General features: G+C 41.2%; 1 protein-coding gene and 1 long non-coding RNA gene across 2 annotated transcripts in view; one reads left to right on the top strand and one right to left on the bottom strand.

The window, feature by feature from the left end:
- The window catches only part of LOC135177611 (uncharacterized), a 72,745-nt gene extending 50,693 nt beyond the window's left edge, over window positions 1–22,052 (top strand). Inside the window, exons 2-3 of the long non-coding RNA XR_010303113.1 lie at window positions 19,649–19,832; window positions 21,788–22,052. This is a non-coding gene — a long non-coding RNA (uncharacterized LOC135177611). The remainder of the gene's footprint in view (window positions 1–19,648; window positions 19,833–21,787) is intronic.
- The window catches only part of AK5 (adenylate kinase 5), a 108,560-nt gene that overhangs the window by 70,302 nt on the left and 11,415 nt on the right, over window positions 1–26,843 (bottom strand). Inside the window, exon 6 of the mRNA XM_064147836.1 lies at window positions 8,483–8,674. Coding sequence (XP_064003906.1) covers window positions 8,483–8,674 — 192 coding nt within the window. The remainder of the gene's footprint in view (window positions 1–8,482; window positions 8,675–26,843) is intronic.

Raw genomic sequence — 26,843 nt, 5'->3', positions numbered from 1 at the left:
CTCAAGCCTAAATCTCCCCTGGCGCAGCCTGAGGCTGTGTCCTCTCATTCTGGCGCTGGCCACCTGAGAGAAGAGAGCAACCTCCTCCTGGCCACAACCACCCCTCAGGTAGTTGTAGACAGCAATAAGGTCACCCCTGAGCCTCCTCTTCTCCAGGCTAAACAATCCCAGCTCCCTCAGCCTCTCCTCGTAGGGCTGTGCTCAAGGCCTCTCACCAGCCTCGTCGCCCTTCTCTGGACACGCTCAAGCATCTCAATGTCCTTCCTAAACTGGGAGGCCCAGAACTGAACACAATACTCAAGGTGTGGTTTAGAACAGGAAAGTTTGCTTATGAGTGTCAAATATTGCTGATTCACTGCAAAAGGACTTATCAGAGACAAGGTACTTTTTCCAAGCAGTTTTCTTCATATGTCTGCTCTAAATAAGAAAAATTAATCTTCTTTAGGCATCACTTTAACTGCAAAAAGGAAGCTAGAAGCTAATATTTACCCAAAGGACGCAGTGTAATTACCTCAAGATGAACCATTTAAAATAACTTGAAGAGTATATAGGGCACGTTATTCTAAGTATCTCTTATAGTTCATTTCTCTGCATGATAACTTGGCTTAATTACTTATCTCAGCTTCAGATCTGTAAAAAACCCCTCTGTTAATTTTACACATGCATCAGCTTTCATAGTACCAGAAATGGATAAAATCTGGGATAGTATGGCTGTCAGAAACCACACTCCCTCTCACTTCCTGGAGCTCTGAAGGAAGTTTGGCCCATGCACTCACCAGAAGCTAATTTTATAGACAGACTTACCAAAGTTTGTTTCTTTGGGTTTTTTTGTTTGTTTGGGGGTTTTTTTGTTTGTTTGTTTGGGGTTTTTTTTGTTTGTTTTTTTAAAGTCTGCTTCTTCATTCAAGGTACTGAGTGTAGAGGGGGCAGGGTTGATTTCAAAAAGCTGATACTTATTTAAATCACTATGCTTCCAAAGTGAGGCAAAAAAAAGCATAGTATCGCACTTCAGCAAAGAATTTTTACCTTCCAGGTTCCTTTGCACTCTTGCATGTACCCAGATGGCAAGTTTCCATGCTTGGTGATTTCCTGGCAGGCATTAGTATTTCTGACATACTTAACTTGTTGACATAAGTCATATAATCAGAGGCTGAAAATATTTTAATGCCTGGAAAGTGTATATGGTGCACATACTTCCACGTATGCACAAATTATTCCCGTATTAAATCTGCATTTATTTACATACAAACTGGTTAGACACATTTCCACATAGATGTCATTTACATACCTGACATTCAAAGTATCACACAAAGCAATAGCACATAAATAGTGTTGAGCCACAGTGTCAAACCTAGCAGTGATGACAGCATGCATGAACTTTCTCTCGCTCAGCAGTTCCACAGGAAAGAGTCTCAGGTTCTTTCTCATACCTCAGTTTTAATGTACTACCAAGCATGGGAGAGACACAGGAACCCTTTATTTGCAATGACAGGTAGCTGACTTTCAGGGTCTGTGGAGATCTGATTACTTGCTCGAGGCTTCAACTTACCTTTCATTGCTTTGAGTCATTAAAAAAAGAAACTGATAGCAATTCTTTCTCATCCCATGATTCATTTTCCCTGTATAGAGAATTTTATATATGCATATACATCCATGAAGCCAGATAAACATTTAGGAATCATGCAGCAAAGTGGAGGAAGGCTCCTGAATCTCAAACAAAACCTTTGGTCTCAAGGTTCCCAGAAATAGCTGCTTACATTCCTTGTCTGATTAGAAAAGTTCCCAAAGCACCCACATTTTGCTCCAGCTGACATTCAAAGCTATCTGTATTGCTCTTTGCACCCTTACTTGGTCATGCCCAAGAAGCCACAAGTCCTGAAAAGCTAGTGTAGCAAACGGGTTAAAAGCTCACATAACATGTTCCTACAAGACTCTGCTGCTGGCTGCTACGTTGTTAAAACAACTAAGAGCCATTTGAAAACACAGTGGTGGCACTGGGCCAACCAATGGAAGATCTCAGTTCAGTACCCTTTAGAAAGCAAACCAAGTTCAAACCCACATCTATGACTTGTGGGGAGAAAGGCTATGCTCAGATGCAGACAAGGCTAGGTGAAACCATTCCTGCCAAGTCTGTATCACTTTGCAGCCAAAAATGCAGGATCCAAGGCATGGGATGGCATGTGAGTGAGATCCTGAGCCTGCAGAGGAGAAGCAGGAGCGTGTGGGGGAGGTGGTGGCTAACAGTCTATTCCCAGCGTTACTTCAGGGAAGGAGGTGTGGGAGGTTTTTCACTTTCTGTTTTAAGGATTGTTTAATGCAAAACTGCACGGATGAGAGCAAGTACCACCAGCAGCAAACCAAGGGCAGCTAGTCATTCTGCATTCTGCCAAACCAGAAGCACACTCCTTCGGAGAGAAGAGCCTTGGAATCTTGGATTCCAGACTGGGAGAGGTGCCTGGCAGTGGTTCCCATCAAGACACGGAAGCAGGGTGGAGATTCAGATCGTGCCTCTGTGCAACAGTTTGCTATTCATAAGGTCTGGATTGACCTTGAGAGTTGCTGAAAGGACTACAGGACCCACATTCCTCTGGGGAGTAGCCTGGGATTAAAGGAGAAGTGAGTGCTTGAAAGTCCACTGGAATCCACATTCACAGCTGAATAAGTAAACAGAAAGCCCAACTCAAAACATCAATTTGGACAGCTATCTGATAGTGGAGAAACTTTAGGAATGGACTACAACATGTTCTCATCACTGTATTGGTACCTCACAGCCTGTAGCCAAGGTTCACATCACTGTGCAGCACTATAGCAAGCCCCCTTTTTTAGCCACAGCAAGAGAAACATTTATATAACACAGTTCCACCGGGACTTTTTCTGTGACAGTTGACAGCCTTTAAGCTTGCTCGATGCTGATGAGTGCAGACAGCTATGTAAGATACCTCTCTCACCCGTGACTACTTCACTGCAAAATTCTTTGCTCAAAATCCATTTCCACCTCCAGCTGCTTTTTCTGGGTTCTCTTTAATTCTCTGACTAATTGGAGCATAGGTATGGAAAATTCCCTAAAAGGCCAATTGAGGCAGTGAAGATACCAGTGATACCAGCATTTTATGCCACAGGATGATGTCCTGTTCTGGCTGTTTAAATAAGGTCTAGAGCCTTCTTTTAACGTTTAGCACTTTTGTCTTGCTAAATGTAGTTTGTTGGGGTTTTTTAAATACACACAGACTTATAACAAGGTTGACAGTGAAGCTCTATGTTTACATAGAATCACTGTAAATAAGGCAAACTGGGCCTGTGTCTCTAGTAAGAGAAACTTCCACTGCTACGATGATGAGCTTGCTATGCTTTTCCCTTTCTAGAGCAACAGATATGTTCCATAAAGAACAGCTAAGTTATCTGGGAACTGCTTCAATAACTGAGTACTGTGTCCAGTTCTGGACTCCTCAATTCAGGATAGGTGTTGAGATACTAGAACATGTCCAGAGAAGGATGATGAAGCTGGTGAGAGGCCTGGGACACAGCCCTATGAGGAGAGGCTGAGGGAGCTGGGGTTGTTTAGCCTGGAGAAGAGGAGGCTCAGGGGTGACCTCATTGCTGTCTACCAACTACCTGGAGAAAGGAGGCTGTAGCCAGGTGGGGGTTGGTCTCTTCTCCCAGGCAACCAGCCACAGAACAAAGGGACACAGTGTGAAGTTGTGCCAGGGGAGATGTAGGCTGGATCTTAGGAGGAAGTTCTTCCCAGAGAGAGTGATTTGCCATTGGAATGGGCTGCCCAGAGAGGTGGTGGAGTCACCATCCCTGGAGAGGCTCAAAAGACTGCATGAGGCACTTAGTGCCATGGTCTAGTTGATTGGATAGGGCTGGGTGCTAGATTGGACTGGATGATCTTGGAGGTCTCTTCCAACCTGGTTGATTCTATGATTCTATGAAAGAGGTTTGTAAGGCTGTGACTGCTTCACCACTGATGACACCAGTACCCATACCAGGTAAGCTCAGATACAGTAGAGATTTAAAGACCTTTTTCAAAACAACCCATATCTGGGTGATAGGTATCACTAGGGTGGGAAAAGTAGAGATTTTACATCTATCTGAATAAGGTGCAGTACAGACTTGTAGTGTAATTTCTTTTCCCTTCCTAGCCAACCTCTACTCTATCCTACTATCATCCTACAGCTGATTTTGTTTTGATACAAACAAAGAGTTTCTGAAATACAGATTATTTGGAAACATATCCTGTTTATTATCTTGCCCTCTTCACCTCTGGTAACTTTTTCCTCTGTCAAAAACATAACAGTAACAAACATTGCAGAGTCAATTTTTCCCTTTGCTGGACATGGCTGATTGCTAATGGTGGACTCATTTGTTTTTTCTTGCATATTCCTTGGTGAATTAGCAGTAAGAAAAAGGTACAACGTTGGCATTCTCCTCTGTGTCAGCACTGTCATAAAATGGTCTGGGTTGGAAGGGACCTCCTCAGGTCCATCTAGTCCAGCCGTCTCTGCAGTGAGCAGGGGCATCCTCAACTAGATCAGGTTGCCCAGAACCCTGTTGAGCCTCACCTTGAATATCTCCAGGAATGGGGCCTCAATTACTTCCCTGGGCAACCTGTTGCAATGGCTGTTTGTCCTTGTGAAAAAAACTCCCCCTTCTGTCTAATAGGCACCTCCCTAGAAGTAACTTGTACTCCTCTCCTCCTTTCCGTGTAACTTCTGGTAGAAAGGAGTCTCTGTCTTCTTTGGAACCACCCTTTAAATGCTGAAACATAGTGAGAAGCTCTCCCCTAAGTCTTTTGTTCTTAGGGCTGAAAAAACCCAGTTCTCTCAGCTTTTTTCTCATGGACTACTATCTACTATCCTTTAAATTCTCATTCCTTGTTCTAAATTCTAAAGAAAGTTGATGCCACAGAAAATGATGGCACACACACCTATTTGCAGACTTCATGCCCAACACTCTGATATCTATTACTATTGTCTTGATATCTGCTGAAGTTAATTTTTTTTATTTGTGAAGCCTACTGAAAAACTGCTAGAAAAAAATTAAACATTGATTGCATTAATGAAAATATCAGATGTTTACTTCTCCTAAGTTTATGGATCTGTTCAATTTGAACAACAATCCAAGACCTTGGACATTCCAACTTCATTGTTGCAAAGAAGGACTTTTTCAGAGTGAACAGAGATATATTTTCTCATTTCTTAGAAGTACAGTAGGTGAGGCTCGCAATTTTTCCCTTGAAAACAGAAACCAAGGCTGGACTGAGAGTGGGAGTACCATGCACAGGCTGAAAACATAAGGCATACAGAGCAGCAAAGAAGTACAAGCTCTGTAGTGTGGAAAATTATCAGAGATCAAGAAAATAAAATACATCTAAGTAACCTAGCCAGTTAGATCTGAAATGAACAAAGTATTTTCTAGTTCTGTTAAGCAAAACCTGATAAAACTGTACGGAATAACTGTTGGCCTAGGAAAATTAGTGTTCTTTGGGAGTTTAGAGTCTTCTTGCTTTAGGGAGTTGAGAGTTTTCTTGCTTATATGGTGTCTAACAGAGGGCTATAACTGTATCAATTATAATTGCTCATTAATCATAGTTAAGGTTTCAGTGGATTTTTCTTTTATGGGTCTGTTTGTTGATGAAGAACAACATATTTAAGTAGATGTTTAAAATCTGCATTGTGGTTCTAGAATTGTGACTCTCCATAAGACAAATGGGTTTGCTTCTTTTCCCCTGAGTACAAACATGATGCTGGGGAGAAAAATACCTGAGGTTTTGAGCTTTGAATAACCTTGACAAGGTGCAGGCAGGGATTTAAGAAAAATGAAAATCTTTTAATAGCCTCCTGGTCAACAATGACCTTGCCTCAAGTTTTCACTCCTCTAGGAATCAGGCTATTGTAATTTTATTTTATGCTGTTTTACTTCTTACTCTGGTCTCATCTGCATACTATTTCTGTGCCTTCCAGGTTTGATCTTACAGTCAGCAGGATTATGTTCTTTCTTGCTTTCTCCTTCTGTAAGGAAATAGCGTGCACAAGTGCATCAAATGTATGTAGAAGTGTTAATATTACATATGTATTATAGAGATACATACTAGTAAGACTAGATAAAAGGCTTCCACCAGGAGAAGGTGGTGATGAAGACCACAACAGTTCTTGAAGCATATGTCTTCCTAAGAAAAATTGTCTTTTCCACTGATGGAAGGCTATAAAAAATATATATAGTGTAGTATTTTTCAAACTCAAAAGTAAGTTCAAGTTCATTAGTGAAGAAGACAATGAGATCAAAACCACTTGGAGTAAGAAAATATCTGTTATCTCCATGCATGTCTGCTAAAAGAAATAGGAGAGGAACTTGGCAGAAACATACTTAGATTTCCCATCAGATGAATTAATTCCCAACAAAATCAAAGTATGAAAAGAAATTGCATTGTCAGAAGAATGTTAAAATGCTACAGATAATACTGGTCTGTACATCAAGCACTAAGGAAAAGAACAAATCATTGACAAAATTACCATTAAAAAACAACAAAAAAAAACCACTTACAAGCTTATAACTTGCTCTAGTAGTATATAGTTTTCATGCTGACTTAGCACATTTTCTTTGTTTCAAGGACATATGCTTTAAAAAAAATCTCCATTGTAGAACTCTTCAGTTGCTTCTTTGGTCTGGAGTATGCATGCTTAACATCTTTTTATTACTCCTTTCCCAGTGATTTCTTTTACTCATTTATCCCTCACCAATTTAGTTGCCTTCAGCAAGTGCAAAATGTTATCTTCCACATGTGATAAAGTCCTATGGAAATGAGGTCTGCCATGTATCTTCTGTCCACAAGCTAAGACATTACTCATGCATCTATTTCTCACGGCTTGGCTTTAATAACGTATCCTGATTTTTTAACGAGGGAAACACAAGTGCACTGCAGCAGCTAAAATGACAACTGAACAAGAGAGTCTCCCTTCCAAAGTCTAATTTTCTTAACTTCTACACCAATGTAAATCCAGAGTAATTTCTAGATCTCTGTGTATTGGCACACTTTAAGTAGAATCATAGAATTCATAGAACCAACCAGTTTGGAAGAGACCTCCAAGATCATCAAGTCCAAACTAGCGCCCAGCCCTGTTCAATCAACTAGACTATGGCACTAAGTGCCTCATCCAGGCTTTGCTTCAACACCTCCAGGGACAGCAACTCCACCACCTCCCGGGGCAGCCCATTCCAATGCCAATCACTCTCTCTGTCAAGAACTTCCTCCTAACATCCAGCCTACACCTCCTCCGGCACAACTTGAGACTATGTCCCCTTGTTCTGTTGCTGGTTGCCTGGCGGAAGAGACCAACCCCTACCTGGCTACAGCCTCCTTTCTCCAAGTAGTTGTAGACAGCAATGAGGTCACCCCTGAGCCTCCTCTTCTCCAGGCTAAACAGCCCCAGCTCCCTCAGCCTCTCCTCATAGGGTTTGTGCTCCAGGCCCCTCACCAGCTTTGTCACCCTTCTCTGGACACGTTCCAGCACCTCAACATCTCTCTTGAATTGAGGGGCCCAGAACTGGACACAGGACTCAAGGTGTGGCCTGACCAATGTTGAGTACAGGGGAAGAATAACCTCCCTTGTCCTACTGGCCACGCTGTTCATGATGTAAGTCAGGATGCCATTGTCTCTCTTGGCCACCTGGGCACACTGCTGGCTCATCTTCAGCCTACTATCTACCAGTACTCCCAGATCCCTTTCTTCCTGGATGCTTTCCAGCCACTCTGTCCCCAGCCTGTAGGGCTGCTTAAGGTTGTTGTGGCCAAAGTGTAGAACCATAGAGTATAAGGAGTAAATTGAAGTCTTACAGATTTTTCCTTCTTTTTCATATTAAAGACTATTTTTTTTTACATGGTGCCATCATTATTTTATGAATATGCTACCTCCCTGTCTTGTAGTGGACAGTAATATAATGCTCAGATGCCATGTTACCATTTCTATACCCATTACAAATATCCCCTCCTTCAAAAAGAAATCAAATACCTAAGGTAAACGTTGCAATTTAAATTATCTTTAGAAATCACAAGAAACAGAACTAAGAAACAGAGAACAAAACCGCAATAAGAAAATAATTTTCTGTTCTACATGCTTTACCTAGAAGGGCACATTTTCCTTAATGAGCTATGAATGCTTTCCATAGGAGGAGCACTTGTAAAGGCTGTGGAAATGCAAGGGAGGGAGCTTCTGGCACTGGAACTGCAATCAGCTCTTCTTCTATGCAAGCCATTTCGGAGCAGAGTGTTTGCTGATAAGTGGTGAAGCAATTTATGATGTGACAAAGAAATGACATGGTGCTTCCCATGTCATCTACATGCATATGAATTTTACTCAGTCACCACTGCGTATACCAAAACGAATTTGATTTGTCTACCCCTATCTTAAAGCAAAATGTCTAAGAAGCCAAGTCTAACCACAACAATAATTAAGGTTTCAGAGGTATAGGCTGAAGAGCTTACTGTGATGATTAGCCCTTTTTCCTGGAAATATTTAACCAGTGGAACGACATTCTGCTTGAAATTCATGAGTCTTCTTTGAGTGGCTTTCAAGTTATCATCAGGTCTCCCTTGCTGTTCAGCACGCTTCAGTAGCCTTTCTTTCAGCCTTTGACTGGAACACGCCAGAAACACCACCAAATCTGGGGTACAGATCTGTCAAAAGAACAATTCAAGAGTTTGTGATGAAGTTGACTACTCAGTTGACACAGAAGTTTCATTACTAGTTGAGGTTCAGCTATGACATATTTGTATAAGTTGAAACTTGACAAAGTAAATAATTTTCTGTTGTATTTTGATTTAGTTGTTGTGGCTTTGGGTTTTCGTTTGGTTTTAGGGGAAACTCTGTAAGCTTAAGGAGGGAACTGATTCTCTTCTGTGCAGGTTAGTCAGTTTGTTTCATCTGAAATGCCAAGGAAAAAGTTTAATGAAACATTTATACCTCACTCCAGAAACCTCCTTTAAACTATACTCATCATTTGCACACTAGGAGAATCCTACTAGTCAGAACTAAAATCTTTAAAGAACAAAATACAAACATCTCATATTCTGTAGGAAAATGGTCTCCACCTAAAAAAGCCTTTAAGTAAGGTAGTATTTAAAATCTGTCAGCCATTATGAAGCTAACTAGGACAGGTAAAATCACAGACTTCTTCCAAGTTTCTTAAAACACTTTCTCTGTTTCTCTACACCCAAGTTGCAGTGCACTTTTCCAGATGTTAAGTGTAGCAGTTAAGAGGATTTTAATTTCTTCTATTCTTTTTTCACCTGTGTTGTGAGCATTCTTGTATGTCACACCCACCCTCACATTCTAGTTCAGGAAGCACAGCCTTACAGCAATGAGGATTTTTTTCTGGCAGAATTTTAGCTCTCACCCAGTTACATTTTAGTTGCTCTAATGGCTTTCAGTGCTTTTCATAACTTTTGGTTACTCATGCTTAAAGCAAGGAAAAGCAATGATAGCCCCCACTTTTTTAGAAATTCCCCTACACCTTCACAGGCAATCTTTGGAGGTCATCACCATTTAGGAGGAAAAACTATGTAGGAAGGAATACATAAGCCACAGCATTATAGAATCACTTAGCTTGGAAAAGACCTTCAAGATAACCATAAACTATAAACCTAACATTGCCATATCCACCACTAAAGTGTCCCTAAGTGCCACATCTACACATTGTTTAAATACCTCCAGGGATAGTGACTCAATCACTTCCCCTGGCAGCCTGTTCCCTGCTTTCTGAACCTTTTATGAAGAAATATTTCTCCTAACATCCAGTCTAAACCTCCCCTGGTGATTTCCTCTTGCGCTAAAGTTGCACAGACACTTGAATAAATGGGGTTTTAAAATCAGGTTACAAGTATGTACTAACCACATTCGTAAGGTCTGGGTTTGTTCTTTCCGCTAGCTGGCTGTTACAAAGAAATTTACCACTCTTTAGAGACTCACCTAAACATTTTTTCTCACTGGCTTAGTGTTGCCTTTTAAAACATGTTAAAATTATCTGTAAGAAACATGTGACATAAAAATAAACCCTACTGTAGTGTGCAAGTTTTTATCTGATTACAGATGAGGCATTTAGTGCCATGGTCTAGATGACTGGATAGGGCTGGGTGCTAGGTTGGGCTGGATGACCTTGGAGGTCTCTTCCAACCTGGTTGATTCTATGATTACAAAGGGTTTCTTTGTTCTCACATACAAGCACAAAGTAATTTCTGCCATCTTTTATACACCTGAACAAGAAAGTTAATATTTTAATTTTCATGAATATCAGTAAAAAAAAGATGTTACTTTTCTAGAAAATATATAATCTAGTCTGATGGGTTTTAGGAAATCACCCCTAAAATTATAATTATCAGACCAGCTCAGACAACCTGGAAGTAAGATAAAGCTGTATTTTACAGCAAAGCTATATTTACAAGCATATATACAAGATATATTTACATGCATTTACAATTAGGTACAATTTAGAAACAACACAGGAAGCCAATCTTCCCTCCCAGACAAAGAAAGCCCAGAAGGGGCCAACGTCACCATCTTCTCTCTCCCCAGACAGAAAACGAGCACAACCTCATGTGTTAGCTGGTCAGTCAAGGAGTGAAGGAGTCAGAGGGGAGTGAAGGAACAGCAAACAGAGCCAGTGCCCAAAGGCCAAGAGAAGGAAATTGTTTATATATTGGCTTTTTATATCAATTAGCAAACCAATGAATTATATGGACTTTATCATTATGATTCTTTTGCATCCATTGACATAATTTAGAATCATAGATTCATAGAGTAAGTCAGGGTTGGAAGGGACCACAAGGATCACCTAGTTCCAACCCCCTGCCATGAGCAGGGACACCCTAGAGCAGGCTGGCCACAGCCTCATCCAGCCTGCCTTAAACACATCCAGAGGTGGGGCCTCAACCATCTCTCTGGGCAACCCATTCCAGACTCTCACCACTCTCACGGTGAAGAACTTTCTCCTCATGTCCAGTCTGAATCTGCCCATCTCCAGCTTTGCTCCATTCCCCCTAGTCCTGTCACTACCTGATATCCTAAAAAGTCCCTCCCCAGCTTTTTTGTAGGCCCCCTTCTGATACCAGAAGGCCACAGTAAGGTCACCTCGGAGCCTCCTCTTCTCCATTTCTTTAGATTCTGCAATGAACTTTCAGGAAAGTCCTGATTTCTCTCATGGACATTTTCCAATAAGCCTTAAACTACTACATCTAGTTACATTAAAAATAATGGCAGATGCTAAACTGACAGTTTTATCATTATGTTTCTTACCTGCAGAATAATTTTGTCCTTAGTCAGCTGGATACTATGTAAATTTGATAATCAAATTTAAGCTATGCAAAAATGTGACCAAAATATCTACATGTATTCTAACTACTACTGTGTGAAGAAGGCAGTGACTTATGTCTCGATGTTCACTATGCAGTTGTTATTAATACATTGCTATTGAGGACTAGAATAAAGCAATTATGCTTCTGAACACTCTTATATTGAGGTTTGTGTAGCCAGAGATGTTAAATTGCCTAAAGACAACCATATACAGTCTAGAATACTATCTGGTCTAGAATAATCAAGACTTCACAGATGGACAACCTGGAAAATTAACGATGAAGCTTTAAAAAACCACCCTGTCTAGCTGGGTTTCTGTGGTTTGAGGGAATACATCTTGAAGTACAGTCTGGCCTTTCCTCTTGGCAGTCTGAGCACAAAAATGATTCCTCTGAAGTCAAAAGAAACAAATACAACTTCTCAAAAGTGGGGGTTGAGATAATTACCCTTTACAAAGGAGGCCACTCACAGCAGGATATGGAGATGAGGAAGCAGAAAGTGGCTAAAAAGCAGAACCGTTGTCAATGAATAAAGGACAGTCTGCTAAGCAGCAGTAGGAAGCAGAAAGGTGGAGTCTATCATTACAGAAAATTAAATTGGGTTTTAAAGAGAATCAAATAATGTTTTACATCCATTGTAGATGACTGGAAACATGAGGACACAAACTACAAACAAAAACACTAACTGTGGTAATTTTTTTAATGAGTATCTAATAGATCTTGGAATAGCTAATCTTGTAACCTCTTCTATTAAAAAAACAACTGCCAGTGGCAGAAAAGCTTTCTCTTACCTCTAACACATGCCAACAGAGTAACTTTCCCCCCCCCCTTTTTAATACTATTCTAAATACATAATTGACAGAGATATTCTATCCTTTCAGGGGATTAATTATTCATGACAGTTAATTTTACTACTGCATAACAGCCTTAAGGCATATAATTATTCACATGAAAGACTGCAAAAGTAAGTTTCTGTGTTAAGACTTCCATGGAATATGGACATTATTAAAAGTAGCTCTGTTAAATGATTCATTAAAAGTAGAAGCATAATGAGGAATTTATAGGGCATACAGTAGTGAAGAAATCCAAACTATGACACAGATTCAGAATGAAAATGCTTCTGATTTCAAAGCCTTCAGGTCATAGAAAACTATCTCATGAAAGGGATGGGTGCAGCAGCAAAGTGATGCAGAGGTTACCCAGCTGACTGGACCTTCCTAACATATGTTACACCAGGATTCAGAAATTGTCTCTGCAAACCAGGGATGTGGTAAAGTGAAGAACAAATGTAGTTTCTACAAGTGAGGTGTTTTATTTAGTATTTATAGAATTGTGCATGTTGGAAGCGACCTCAAAGATCATCCAGTTCCAAACCCCCTGCCATGGGCAGGGACACCTCACACTACATCAGGATGCCCAGAGCCCCATCCAGCCTGGCCTTAAAAACCTTCAGATATGTGGCCCCCACCACCTCTCTGGGCAACCTGTTCCAATGTCTCACCATCTGTATGGTGAAGAACTTTTTCCTAACATCTAATCTGAACCTACCCACTTCTAGATGTGCTTTATTTCATGAATATTAAAACTAGTGAAGAAAGATAGAAAAAAGTCTTTAGATGCTCCAAGATGTAGCTGGCCACCTCACTTTCAATGCTTGCCCCCAAATATCTTCAGGGCTAGCATCTACCATGTACACAGGTCTGTCAAGTCACACTAGATCTCCTCAATATAGGACCTTAAGATCCATGTAGCACATAAATTTACACACAGCATCAAAATGTACAGTGAATATAAATATATTGCTCATGAGACTGTGAGCCTGTGCTAGTTTGAAGCTAGCTAGAATGTTTTGGTGAGAAGAAGTAGATTACAGGCTGTGAAAGGGAAACAATGGTGATGTCTACTGCCCTCAGAGTCTTGCTGGGGAGTATGGGAAGAAGAAATGAAAACATCAGATAACACTCTCACCATTTTCTCTAACTCTTGCTTGGGCTGCTGGCTGAGCAACCTCTTACTGGACTTCAGCAAGGCCTTTGACACTGTCCCCCACAGCAAACTGCTGGCTAAGCTGTCAGCCCGCGGCTTGGATGGTAACACTCTGTGCTGGGTTAGGAACTGGCTGGAGGGCCGGACCCAGAGAGTGGTGGTGAATGGTGCCACATCCAGCTGGCGGCCAGTCACTAGTGGTGTCCCTCAGGGATCAGTGCTGGGCCCCATCCTCTTTAACATCATCATAGATGATCTGGATGAGGGCATCGAGTCAGTCATCAGCAAGTTTGCAGATGACACTAAGCTGGGGGCAGATGTGACTGAGCTGGAGGGCAGAAGGGTTCTGCAGCGGGACCTTGACCGCCTGGACAGATGGGCAGAGGCCAATGGGATGGGGTTCAATAGCTCCAAGTGCAGGGTGCTGCACTTTGGCCACAACAACCCCATGGAGAGATACAGGCTGGGGTCGGAGTGGCTGGAGAGCAGCCAGACAGAGAGGGATCTGGGAGTACTGATTGATACCCGCCTGAACATGAGCCAGCAGTGTGCCCAGGTGGCCAAGAGAGCCAGTGGCATCCTGGCCTGCATCAGGAATGGTGTGGTCAGCAGGAGCAGGGAGGTCATTCTGCCCCTGTACTCTGCACTGGTCAGACCACACCTCGAGTACTGCGTTCAGTTCTGGGCCCCCCAGTTTAGGAAGGACATTGAGATGCTTGAGCGTGTCCAGAGAAGGGCGACGAGGCTGGTGAGAGGCCTTGAGCACAGCCCTACGAGGAGAGGCTTAGGGAGCTGGGGTTGTTTAGCCTGGAGAAGAGGAGGCTCAGGGGTGACCTTATTGCTGTCTACAACTACCTGAGGGGTGGTTGTGGCCAGGAGGAGGTTGCTCTCTTCTCTCAGGTAGCCAGCTCCAGAACAAGAGGACACAGCCTCAGGCTGCGCCAGGGGAAGTTTCGGCTCGAGGTGAGGAGAAAGTTCTTCACTGAGAGAGTCATTGGACACTGGAATGGGCTGCCTGGGGAGGTGGTGGAGTCGTCGTCCCTGGGGCAGTTCAAGGCAAGGTTGGATGTGGCACTTGGTGCCATGGTCTAGCCTTGGGCACTGTGGTAAAGGGTTGGACTTGATGATCTGTGAGGTCTCTTCCAACCTTGGTGATACTGTGATACTGTGTGATACTGTGATACTCTCTAACCTCACCTTCCATTTGGCCTAACCCACTTTGCTTCCTAAAACCTCTGGCCGAACCTCTATTCTTCCTTGGGACTGGGGTAAGGTTGAGAGGGGCAGGGGTGGTTGAGATCCCCCCTGGGGACTCAGCTTTCTGGGAGGGGAGTTGTCCCGGGTTTGGGCTGATCCCTCCCCCGGGAAGAAAATTCACAACACAAACCCCCCCTTCTTTTTTGAAAGTCAGGGAAAGATGAAATTGTCTTATAGTATAAGTATAACAATGTAAAGAGAAATAATAACTAGAGAAGGAAGGAAGGGAAAAAAAAACCCCAATAACCTTAAGGGAGATGGGGAAGGGGTCAAGCGGCGGCGAAGCAGCAGAAGCAGCAGTAGCCAAAACAGCAGCCAGGGAAGATAGGCGAAGCTGAAGCAGCTGAAGCCAGCAGGAGAAAGGGGAGAACAAGCTGTGCTTCTAGACATTAAGTTCTTGATGCTCCAATGAAATTATATTAATTTATCTATTGTTGCCATTTATGTGGCCTATCCCTGGAAAGTTCATCTCTCCCCTATGTCTGAGCTAGAGGATCAGCTCCAACGGCCACAGGAGTTGTGTTTCTGTATTACCTTTTCCCTTGTATATTTCTGTCTATAACTGTATACACTGTAAATATCTGCTTGTATATTGTGCCAACTGTAAATAAATAGCTTCATTCATATTTCCAGAGCCACTGCCACTGAGTCTAGTCTGGGTGATTTCTAAAGTGGGGGGTAGGCAGGGAACACCCAAACCATCACAGAGCCCAAGAGGAAAAAACAGGAAGGAGACAAAGGGAAAGTCTCCTGTTTCACACAGGTATGGGAGCACAGCTTTACATAACCCATCTCAGGTTTTTAAAGAAGCTGTGGCTAAGTGCAGCCCAGGGAAGGATCTGAATGCCACCATGACACCATCAGGTGTGCTGGTTGGCATTTGCTTAGTAACTATAAGCTGCTCTGGCTTCTGAGGACAGCTCCTTTTTAAGAATATGGCAAAGCATGCTTTAGTCTTATTATTATTACTTTTTCTTTCTATTTGCAAAATTAGGATAATAACAAGTCACAGCAGAGTAATCACTGTAGAAGATCAATTAATTGGGTTTTAATGATTCCCTGTTGCATTTTAAAATGGAAAGCTCTCTACAGGAGCTGAACACTGTTGTTCTTTATTTAGGTTTTTGCTAGTAACAACACCACCACCACAAAAGATACTACTAAAACTACTTTTCCTTACACTCTAGCTCTTGCAGTTTGGAATATATTTCAGTCATAACAATAATATGTCAATGAAAACAATGGCTTAAAATTCTCAGCTTAAGAAGCCTGGCTTCAGCTGAGGTATTGTCTCAAGTCTTTTTTTTTTAATTTATTGAAAAAATTTGGAAAAATCCCAGATATTTGAGGCCAGAATACAAAGAACATTCTGATTGTGTGATGTCTCTATGAATTAAACTTTTACCTGCAGAACATGCATCTTTATCATCAGAAAGTATCCAGAAACAAGCCTCTGTTTTTAGATGCACGAAAGGGTAACATCTCTTCTATACCCACAGGTGCACAGACTTCAGAGCACTTAATATAGTTCTCCTACATCCATTTACAACCTTCAGGGTTGAAGCTAGTTTGAGATTAGCTAGAATGTTTTGGTGAGAAGAACTAGATTACAGGCTGTGAAACAAGGGTGATGTCTACTTCACTCACAGGCTTGCTGAGATGTGTAAGAACAAGAACATAAATACAGATAACAGAGTCACTCTCTGGGCTTTGCAGGCTGCACCTCTCTCTAACCTAACCTGCCATCTCTGTGACTAATCCATCTGCTTCCTAACGCCCCTGGCCAATCCCCCAAACTTACCTTGAATATAAGGCAAGATCTTGGGTAGGGTAGAGAGGTGGGAGGAAGGTGGAAGGGTAGTTCACAGTATCACTAAGGTTGGAAGAGACCTCATAGATCATCAAGTCCAACCCTTTACCACAGAGCTCAAGGCTAGACCATGGCACCAAGTGCCACGTCCAACCCTGCCTTGAACAGCTCCAGGGATGGCGACTCCACCACCTCCCTTGAAAGCCCCTCCTGGGGACTCAGGTTTCTGGGAGGGGAGTTGTGTTTCTGTACTACTTTTAACTTGTATATTTCTATATATAACTGTATATACTGTAAATAGCTGCTTGTATATTGTGCTAGCTGGAAATATAAAGCTTCATTCAATTTCCAGATCAGCTGAGTCTAGTCTGGGTGATTTTCCAAACGGGGGGAGGGGGTAGCTAACACCCAAACCATCACACCCTTAAAATGTTACTGACGTTTCACTCCTTTTTTCATGAACCACTCTCTTTTCACTTACCTCAACTGCACCTGCAAGACATGGTTATATAAATACTTTAACTTGGAATGTAACAGGCTAGTGTGAAAATACCTGGGATTGCTTCTCTAGAAATGTATCTAGTCCTATGTAAACATGAGTACAAATTGGTTTTTTCTAGTCAAGGAAAAAAGGTTTTTAGGACTGATTTGAGGAAAAAAAAAAAGAAACCACAAGTCTTTTTTCTTTTAAATTCATAACTAACTGTTGTTGAGTTTTATGACTAGGGAAGACTCAGGTTGTAGAAAAGGTGTACGGAACCAGAACAGATAGAAGAACTAGATTCTTTCATGCTGATTTCTCATAGCACATCTATGTTGTGCTAAAGGCAAAGGGTCTTGTTCATGTCCACATATGCATGCAAGGAAGGAGTGTGGAGCTCAGGGAAGTGAATGTGACTGCTGACTGAAACTCAGCAGAATAGAAAATCTTTGCCTATGGGAACAGACAGGTTTCTGGTTATTCATAACCTTCTAAATTTTAAATGAGACAAAGAGCATATGGCATCAGCTCAAGATAAAACTGGTGAGCACATCCTCTCAGTTTTTAGAATACCATTTCCTAGTAAGTAAATCCTACTCTTATTGGGTCTGAATCTCTTCCCCAAACTGGAAGGTGTAAATCAAGAGTAATTTCATGCAAGTTGGTTGGGTTATTGATGTAAATCAGTTTAAGTGGAAGAATGGTCTCTTATCTCTGGGGACATTTTCTACATCTCCTCTTGTTAGTGACAGTAGTGTGCTTGTTTGTTAGAAATTAGATAATTACACTCTCTCATTATTTCCCATTATGGAAAGATGAAAATTCTCCATTTCTTAATTTCTGGTATGTTTTACTAGATACTCCTGAGAAAACTTCACTGACAACTCATGAACAAGTGTCATGAACAGTTGTGCTAGTTTGAGGCAAATTCAAATATTTTAGTGAGAAAAAAATCGATTATAGGCTGTGAAAAGGAAACAGTGGTGATGTCTACTGCACTCATAGGCTTGCTGAGATGTATAAAAACATAGACAAGACAGAGTGGAAGAGTCAGCGTGTGCGTCTCTGTCACAGTTGGTGCCCTGGGCTGCTGCTGTGTAACTAATCCTTCTGCTTTCTAACCCCCACTTGCTGATCCTCCAAACTCACGTCGCATGTAAGGTATACTCTGGAATAAGATAGAAGGGTGGAAAGAGGGTGGAAGGGTGGTTGGGAGCTCCTTCTGGGGACTCTGATCTCTGAGAGCGGTGTTGTGTTTCTGTATTACTTTTAACTTGTATATTTCTCTCTATAGCTGTATATATTTGTGATATGTTGTAAATACCTGCTTGTATATTGTGCTAAGCTGTAAATACAAAGATTCATTCCTTAACCTCCAGCTGGCTGAGTCTAGTCTGGGTGATTTCATAAGAGTGTGGCGAGGGCAGGTAACTCCCAAACCATCATAATAGTGCATTTTATTCTAACTGGTAAAGGTTACAAATGAATTATTTGATGTACATTGTATGAATGCTCTCTCTTGTAACTACTGATTTGCTTTCTATATTTCCATCTCTTCTGAGTTACTAGACTGTTTGCATAGATTTTTTTCTTGCAAAATCATGCCTCACGTTGGCAAAGAATGACTCTTGCTGATAGGCATTTTCCTGGTAACTACTTCTGAACCATATTTACACTGCCCAAGCAAATTTCCCAGATATTATAATTAGGCCCCCTAATAACTTATTGAGAGGCAACTATCCTCAGGGAGAACTGATTTAGACCTTCACTTGTGTAGGGCAGCTAGTTGGCAGCAATTTCTATCTGTAAACACTAATTCTAATGCTACAAAGAATGATCTGAGGTTCAGAACTACTCAGCAGGCACCTCCATCCACTCTGAATTCAGAATATCAGGTCCCCTTCTTTTGATGGTTAAGGACCAGAATGTAAAAATACAGAACACCTCTGTGGTTATTAAGTGTCCTTGTGCTAGTTTGAGCCTAGTTAGAATGTTGTGGTGAGAAGAACTAGATTATAGGCTGTGGAAGGAAAACAAGGCTACCTCACTCATGGGCTTGCTGAGATGTATAAAAACAAAAATCCAAACACAGATAAAGGAATCCCAGCTTCTGCTGCTGGGGAGCTCTGAGCTGCATCTCTCTCTCTAACCTCACCCTCCATTTTTGACTAATCCACTTTGCTTCCTAACCCCCTGGCTGAACCTCCATTCTTCCTTGGGACTGGGGTGATGGGGAAAGGTGAAGAGGTGGGTAACACCCAAACCATCACAATGAGCTCTCCTTTACCTAGTCTGTCTGGCAGTGAAGAGCTCTTGTCCAGAAAAATAGAAAACCTGAGGTCTAGGGTCCTACTCCTTGCCTTTCCCAGAAGAGCACCCTAACTTCCAGGGAAGAGGACAAAGATAAGACCATTCTAAAGGCCTTCTGCCCAGACTTGGCTTTAACAACACACTGTAAAACTCACAAGACCAGAGAGAAAGAACGAAATGAACCAGAACAATGCAGATTGCTAATATGCTAGTCCTCCCATTGCACATACAGATGAGTGGGTGTGTACATTCAGTAGAGGACTGTGACTGTTCCATCTAGGAACAATGACAGGAAGATCTGGGAAAAGGGAGACAGAGGTTGAGGAGGGAATAAAAAATGAAGAAAACTCATAGAGTTTTCTCAGAAGAAATACCTTTAGAAGAACAAAAATCTACTACAAGGAACAGACCCTCTTCCCTTAAGAAGATTCACAGAAAGGTTACATTGATTCTTTTCTAGTTCTGAAGCCAAAGCTCCTGGCGAGTGAAAGAGAAGCCTGGCGCTCAGACCACCATGCATCACCTGGCCACAAACACCTCTGCCAAACTTCGAGAGGACCACAGGCATAATTTCTGCTTGGAAGTTTAACTACCAGACTTGGAGGAACAGTACTGCTGTCCTTAGCTCGTGAGGCTGTGAGAGGGTAAGTCAGTTTTCCCCAGCACCCCGTATTGGGCCAGCTACACAGTTTGCTCTACGTTAGCACAAGCCTTGCTCATAACAGTTTTCATAAGGAATGTGTTTTGGAATTTAAAAAGCTACCTTGAATCACAGCCAAGATCACAGAATCATGGAATGGCTTAGGTTGGAAGGGACGTCGAAGATCATCCAGTTCCAGCCCCCTGCATTAGGTAGGGACACCTCCCACTAGAACAGGTCACCCAAGGTCTCATCCAGCCTGGCCCTGAACACCTCCAGGAAGGGAGCATCCACAACCTCTCTGGGCAACCTGTGCCAGTGTCTCACCACCCTCACTGTAAAGAACAGTTACTCAGTGTAGGTGTAGTGCATTTATGAATATTCTTTAGGACATTTAAAACAAAGAATCAGATAAAATCTACTGTCTCTGTTTATCATTTAAGTTTTTACTTCATCAAATAGTCTTGTCACTCAGGTCATATACCCTAAAAATATTTAAGGATAATTTCTACCAAAATAGTCTTTATTTCTTATGAGGGAATTAAAATACATACATTAATAAGTATTTATTAATTGCAATACCTGTTCCATATTCCATTTCACTATTACATATTTTAAAAATTAATTGCATTATATTACATTTTTAAGTTCATTTAAATCAATAATTTTAGGCAAATTTCATCAGTATTTACTCCATTGAAATGAGTAAAGTTAATATTAGTGAAGGAATTACTGAAATCAGAAGGCAAGTTATGTGTGAGTGACTGGAAGTGGGAAAAAAAAAACCAAACAAATAAACCAAAGCAGTAATCAAAATTAACTTGAAAATACTGAAGTGAGAAATTGTTTCTCCTGGGAATAGTAAAAAACGTTGCTGTGTGAGAGATTACAGAGAAAGTCAAAATGCATTTTCTTCTTCATGAGTCATTTGAGTTCAATACACCAGTCAGAGGCATTTCATTACAGCTGTTACTGGAGAGAAAGATATTTAGCATGCTTGACCATGCTGCTACTGTGCATGACTTGCTGAATTTCAAGCTGACAGGTTAATGGTAAATAAACTACTTTCTCCTTGGCATTTCCAAGTGTATGCTTGGAATCTAAACATCTTTCTACTGTTTGCAATCAGTAGATCACGGATACCTTAGAAATTTGCGGTTTAGGATAGCTTTATGCCTAGGATCAAACTGAAAGACTAAACAAATCAGTAATAAATCTGCACTACTGTGTAGGAAGACTTCAAAATTACCAAAATCCAGAAATTACCACAAGTTAATACAAATACATGAACTGGGCATTGTATTTGCCTTTAAGACATTCAAATTCATGTGTTTCTCTCCACAATCATGACTGCTTGGAACTTTGTTTTAAAGGTAAGAGGTGAGATTCTCACAGTCGCATTACTTCAGAGCCATTTTCATCTAGCAATTGAGGTTGGTCAGCCTGGAGAAGGCTCCAAGGCGTCCTTTCAGGAATTAAGAAACTGGAGAGTAAGGATTTGCCAAACAATCTAAGGTTTCCACTGAGACAAGCTGGATGTCATGTATTCACTTTTCTAAGAGGAATATACAGGCCTTATTTCAACTCAGATAAGAACTTCACAGAAAACTGAAAGAAACTAAGAGAAAACTGCAGTGCTCCTGACTATGAGTTCTCACAGGCTGCAATGAGTAGCTGCCCATGAAGAAATGAAGCTAGTGTGATTAAGTGATCTGAACGGCAGTTGCTGGCAGGCACAGCTAAAAATCTGAAAACATCACTGATACCATATTAAGAATTCTTTCCTACTCAAAAGTAAGATGATAGGAACAGCGATATTAACAAAAGTCAATAAAACAATCAGAAAACCAAGCTTTAATTAAAATGCACAATTCCTCAGATGTGTGAAGTGATTTTTAATCCACTTTTCCAGATTGGCAGTATTGATTTGAAACAGTGTTTGTTACTTTTGGTTTCTAGATCTAAGCAGAAAGAGAAATACTGCAAGTGCCGCAAACGGTACAGAGCTTTCTTTATCTTAGGCACTTTAGTCACCGACATGCGATGTGTTTTCTTACAATTCTGCCTAGCAACATGTTGAGAACTTACTGTCCACACAAGAGTCTGGCAACATAATAAGGAAGAAATCATCATCTTCTGGCTGTATCTATGTTTGGGTATGTTAGCATAAGTTGTTTTGCTTTGACTCTTTCACTAAAAGTAGAAACTCAGCTTCTGGATTAGTCAAGGGGATAAGAATGTGCTGGTAGTACCAAGGGCAATTAGAGGCAAAGTTCAACAAGAATTCATTATCATTGCATGTTTCTATATGAGAACATTACGCAGGTAAAGTAATTAGAGTTCAGACATGCATGTATCCATTTGATTTTTTTTTTTCACATAGTGAAGAGATCATGAAAGCTCAAATCGTGTCAGGTTTTGGTTACCACTATGTCAGACATAAAACTGACAGAATTATTTTAGCATAAATAACTTGTTCTATTAAAGATGTCTGCAAAGAGCAGTACGATTTCACATGTGCTTGCAAGAGAAACCAGGCACCTTAGTTGATGTTTTCTTGTTCTGCTAATAATATGGTGAACAATTTCCAGTATAAACTAGTTTACTTTTACAATAACTCAGCTCAATTCTTACTGGTGAAAGGCATGTATTAATACAGACAAAAAGGTACAATAAATAGCATTTAGGGAACTACAGTGTTTGTGTTTGGGGCATGATAGATTTTATGTCCTTTGAATCTTGCTTTTCAGTTGTTCATCTCCTCCACAGCATGTGCTAGTGGAGAAAGGGGAAATGACTTGGCTTCGACCAGAAACCATACAGGCTTTCTCCTTGTCTACCTTTCCCTGATCATTCTTAACAGCTCAAATCTAGTCCCAGTTATCACCTCCTGGCCCTGTATGTGACATTGGGTCCGGATAATTTTTGACCCCCCTGCATTATGTCTCACAGAGTGAAAAAACATTGATTTCTTATGATCACTAAAGAGTAGAAATGCCTTCTAAAACTATAATGATGCTAGGTTTTTGTAGCCTGTTTTGTTCATAGAGCTTCTGTTTTCACTCACAGTTGTTCAGTTTCTGTCCCAGCCTTACCTGCTCTCTCAATATCTTGCATTACTCATTTCTTTTTCCACTCAGTTTAATACCTTGTCCTTCACATTCTCTCCCTCTTCCCCCATTACTTTTTGTCATCATTACATACATTCTTGGAGTTTGTTTCTTTCTGTATTAAGAAGAGCAAAGTAGAAAGGCTACACAGTGGAAAGTGGCATTTTAAAAAATGAATGCTTCATTGTTTACTTCAAGCTTCCATGGGATCACAGATGAATATGCATCCCAACATACTCAAATGACAAAGGATAAATGAAGAGTCACTCTCGTCCCTGCTGTTCATTCCTCCCACTGGCATCTACTCTATTTCCTATATGGCTGAAGGAACTGAGAAGCACAGTCTATTGACTGTACACAAACTCAACATCGCTGTTTTAATTTATATCATAACATCCAAAAGTGCTCTAACTGCTTTATGAACAAATAACGATGTAAAAAGTCACTGCTTGAAGGCACAATCACATTTTAGAATGTTTGTGATCAAAACTATTAATAGCGATGAGGGGATTGTGAATGAGTGAAAACAGATACACAAATGGCAACTCCTACTCCATGCATCTTCTGACAGCTCTCCTAAATGTAACCTTTAAAATGGCTTGTGTCATACAACCTTTTCTCCCATTTTCAGTGCAGTGGTCATCAAGAGACCATCTGTAAAAATAAGTATTCACCCATAACAAAATCAGTGATAACTAAGAACTGGTTCTTATTCAGAATGTTTTGCCATCAGATCTCAGTGTTCAACAGGGGATGTCTTTGTAAGAATAAGGCACATTTATCACAGAATACTGTGACTTGACTATTTGCTTTGCTTTTTGTAGTATTTCACCATTTTCTTCAGAAGGGTGTTCCATCCTTTAATAGATCTTCTAATTATGAACTGTCTTACTACTACTTAATCAAAACTTTGCTGAAATTTCAACAAATTATTTCTCATCTTATCACTTTTGGCTAATGAGAGCAATTCTGTTGTGTTCTTCCACACACTGCTAGCAAGGAAGCTAAAACATTTCTAAGCTGTGGAAAACACCCACAGCATCTTTAATTGCAGACCTACACAAATTATCACATCAGTTAATTACTGAATTCTCCACAACTCATTTGCACTTCCCATTGAGCAGTCTCTAAGTGCTTTAAAAATATTAACATGTTTAATGTAAATAACAAGGCATGTCTTGGATTAGTCAGCTTCATCCAGTGCAGGAAGACAGGTACCACACCTGCTGACAGTCTCTCACCTCAAGAACTTCCTAATTATGTAGCATTATGTCGTACTGAACAGAGAAACTTAAAGAAACAAGAAGCATATGCTATTTCTTTAAAAGATTAATCTAAGACAACACTGACTATAACCCATAGGATTAAAGAGATGTATGTTGGAATACATGCATTTGTTTCACAGAATGGCAGAATGGCAAGAGTTGAAAGGGACCTCTGGAAATTATCTAATGCAACCCACTGCTGAAGCAGGTTACACAAGAACACATCCAGGTGGGTTTTGAAAGTCTCAAGAGAAGGAGACTCCACAACCACTCTGGGCAGTCTGCTTAGTGTTCTGGCACCCTCAGAGAAGTTTCTTCTTATATTTAGGTGGAACTTGCTGTGTTCTGATTTGTGTCTGTTGCCCTTTGACCTACCACTGGGCACCACTGACAACAGTCTGAAGCTATCCTCTGGGCCCCTAGCCCTTTCAACGTTGATAAGATCTCTTCTCAATCCTCTCTTCTCCAGGCTAAACAGCCTCAGGTCTCTCAGCCTCTTCTTGTAAGATAAATGCTCCAGTCCCCTAATCATTTTTTTAGCCATCCACTGGATGCTCTCTAGTAGTTCCTTGTCTCTCCCAAAATGGAGAGCACAGAACTGGACACAGTACTCCAGATGTGGACTTCCTAGGGCACAGTGAAAGGGAAGGAGAACCTCCCACAACCTGCTGGTTACACTCTACTTAATGCTCCCCAGGATACCATCAGCTTTCTTGGCCACAAGAATACACTGCTGGTTCATGGTAAATTTGTCCACAAGGACTCCCAGGTCCTTCTCCACTGAGCTGGTCAACCCCAAATCTGCACTGGTGCCTGAGTCTTAGATGTGCTCACATAAAAGGTCAGGTGCAAAGAACAGTGAAGAAGGGTGAGCCTAAAAAGACCAGATTTTCTATCATATACTTCCATGAAAGCTCTGTGATTCTTTCCTTTCCCACATTTATGATAAGGCTGAAAGGTGGCCTTGTATTAAAACCTACAGGATTTTTTTGATCTACCTTTCAGGCAGAATCAGGCCTTCAAGAGTATAATTTAGCAAGTTCCATTAGGCATAAAAATAAGGAACTCTCTGAGAATATACTCAGGTCTAAAATAACTAAATCTGTTCTCTCTTTCATCTACAGCATCCTTGAAGCAATAGCACATACTGAAAAGCAGCAAAAGTTAAGATTTGCATCCCCTGTCACTCCACCAGTCTTTTATCCATGTAGATTCCTGTAGTTAACGACAGCTGACCAGGGTGGCAGAGGGGAATATTTTAAGCCAAATGAGGAAATACTACAAAATCATGTTAAAACAGTTCAAAGTGAGGGTCCAAATATATACAAAACACAGTGTCCACCTTTTTCCTTTCTGCAGCATAGTACTGCCTGAGCTTTTCCTGTCACCTCCTGGGCTTCCCTGAGTGGTATTACTAACAGACCCTATGATGTGTGTTCTGGTGTTGTTTAACTGGTTTTCTTTTGTAGAAGGAGATTCTGACCCCATGATAACTCACTAAACTCCTGTCAGTTCTTCCAGCTTCACATCCCCCCATTCTTTCATCAGACGCAAAATTACAGCACCAAGAAATACACTTAAGTCACACAAGCACACTGGACAAAAAAATGAGTCAAGGAAATGACCATTAAGCCTAAATATCTGCTGTTTCATTTACAAAATAATCAATCTTCCATTCTGCTCATTATAAGGAGATATAGCTGGCAGTCATTGGCAGTTTTCTGTAATAACTGTTTTGTCTGTTTCCTTTAATTTCCTCAATTCAGTCTTCTAAGTTTCACCCAGAATAATACCTTATAAAAGCACACTAATGAAATGTCTCATTAACTGCTTTCTTTTGCTACTTCTGTCTTGGCAACGTCGCTCAGAATTCAAAGTACAGCAATGGCAGCACACCAGCAGTAGTAAAGGACTCTGCATGACGGGTGCTCTAAAACTTCAGCACTGAAACTGCAACCTCTGCTTGTGACCATCACTGTTATGTTAACAGCATTTGATCAGAAAATGACATAAGCTGTTTGTTTTTCCACTGTATTTAGCTATTTTTGGGTTAGTTTAAAATACACACAGGAAAACAACATGTGAGCAGAACTCAGGAATACAGTTTTAGCTGCCTAAATCTTAGAATTGTAGTTTAGAATAACCAAAATTGGCTACATTCCTTTTCTGAAAGAAGTGCACCGTTTCTGAATAGCAAAAACTTGTGAAACACGGACAGTTTGGACCATTGCTTTATTTCTGTCTTTTCAACATACTGTGACAAACTCGAGATTAAAAGCACTGTGAAGACTGGTGAAGGGGCTGGAGCACAAGCCCTACAGAAAGCAGCAGAGGGAGCTGGGGTTGTTCAGCCTGGAGAAGAGGAGGCTCAGGGGAGACTTTATTGCTCTCTACAACTACCTGAAAGGAGGCCGTAGGCAGGTGGGGGCTGGTCTATTCTCCCAGGCACCCAGTGACAGAACAAGAGGACACAGCCTCAAACTGCACCAGCAGTTCCGGGCAGCAGGCTGAGAGCCCTTACTAGTCCCCCATTGCTCCCACACTGGTGTGTCCTCCCACATCTTGCCACATGGAAGCCTGATGACTTGATCCCCCTCTCTCTTCACAACCTGGTTAGATGATCTGTGAGGTCTCTTCCAA

Source organism: Pogoniulus pusillus, chromosome 8, assembly GCF_015220805.1.
Source record: "Pogoniulus pusillus isolate bPogPus1 chromosome 8, bPogPus1.pri, whole genome shotgun sequence".
Lineage (NCBI taxonomy): Eukaryota > Metazoa > Chordata > Aves > Piciformes > Lybiidae > Pogoniulus > Pogoniulus pusillus.
The sequence above is the reverse complement of the archived record's forward strand: the minus strand, read 5'-3'. Positions and strand labels throughout refer to the sequence as shown.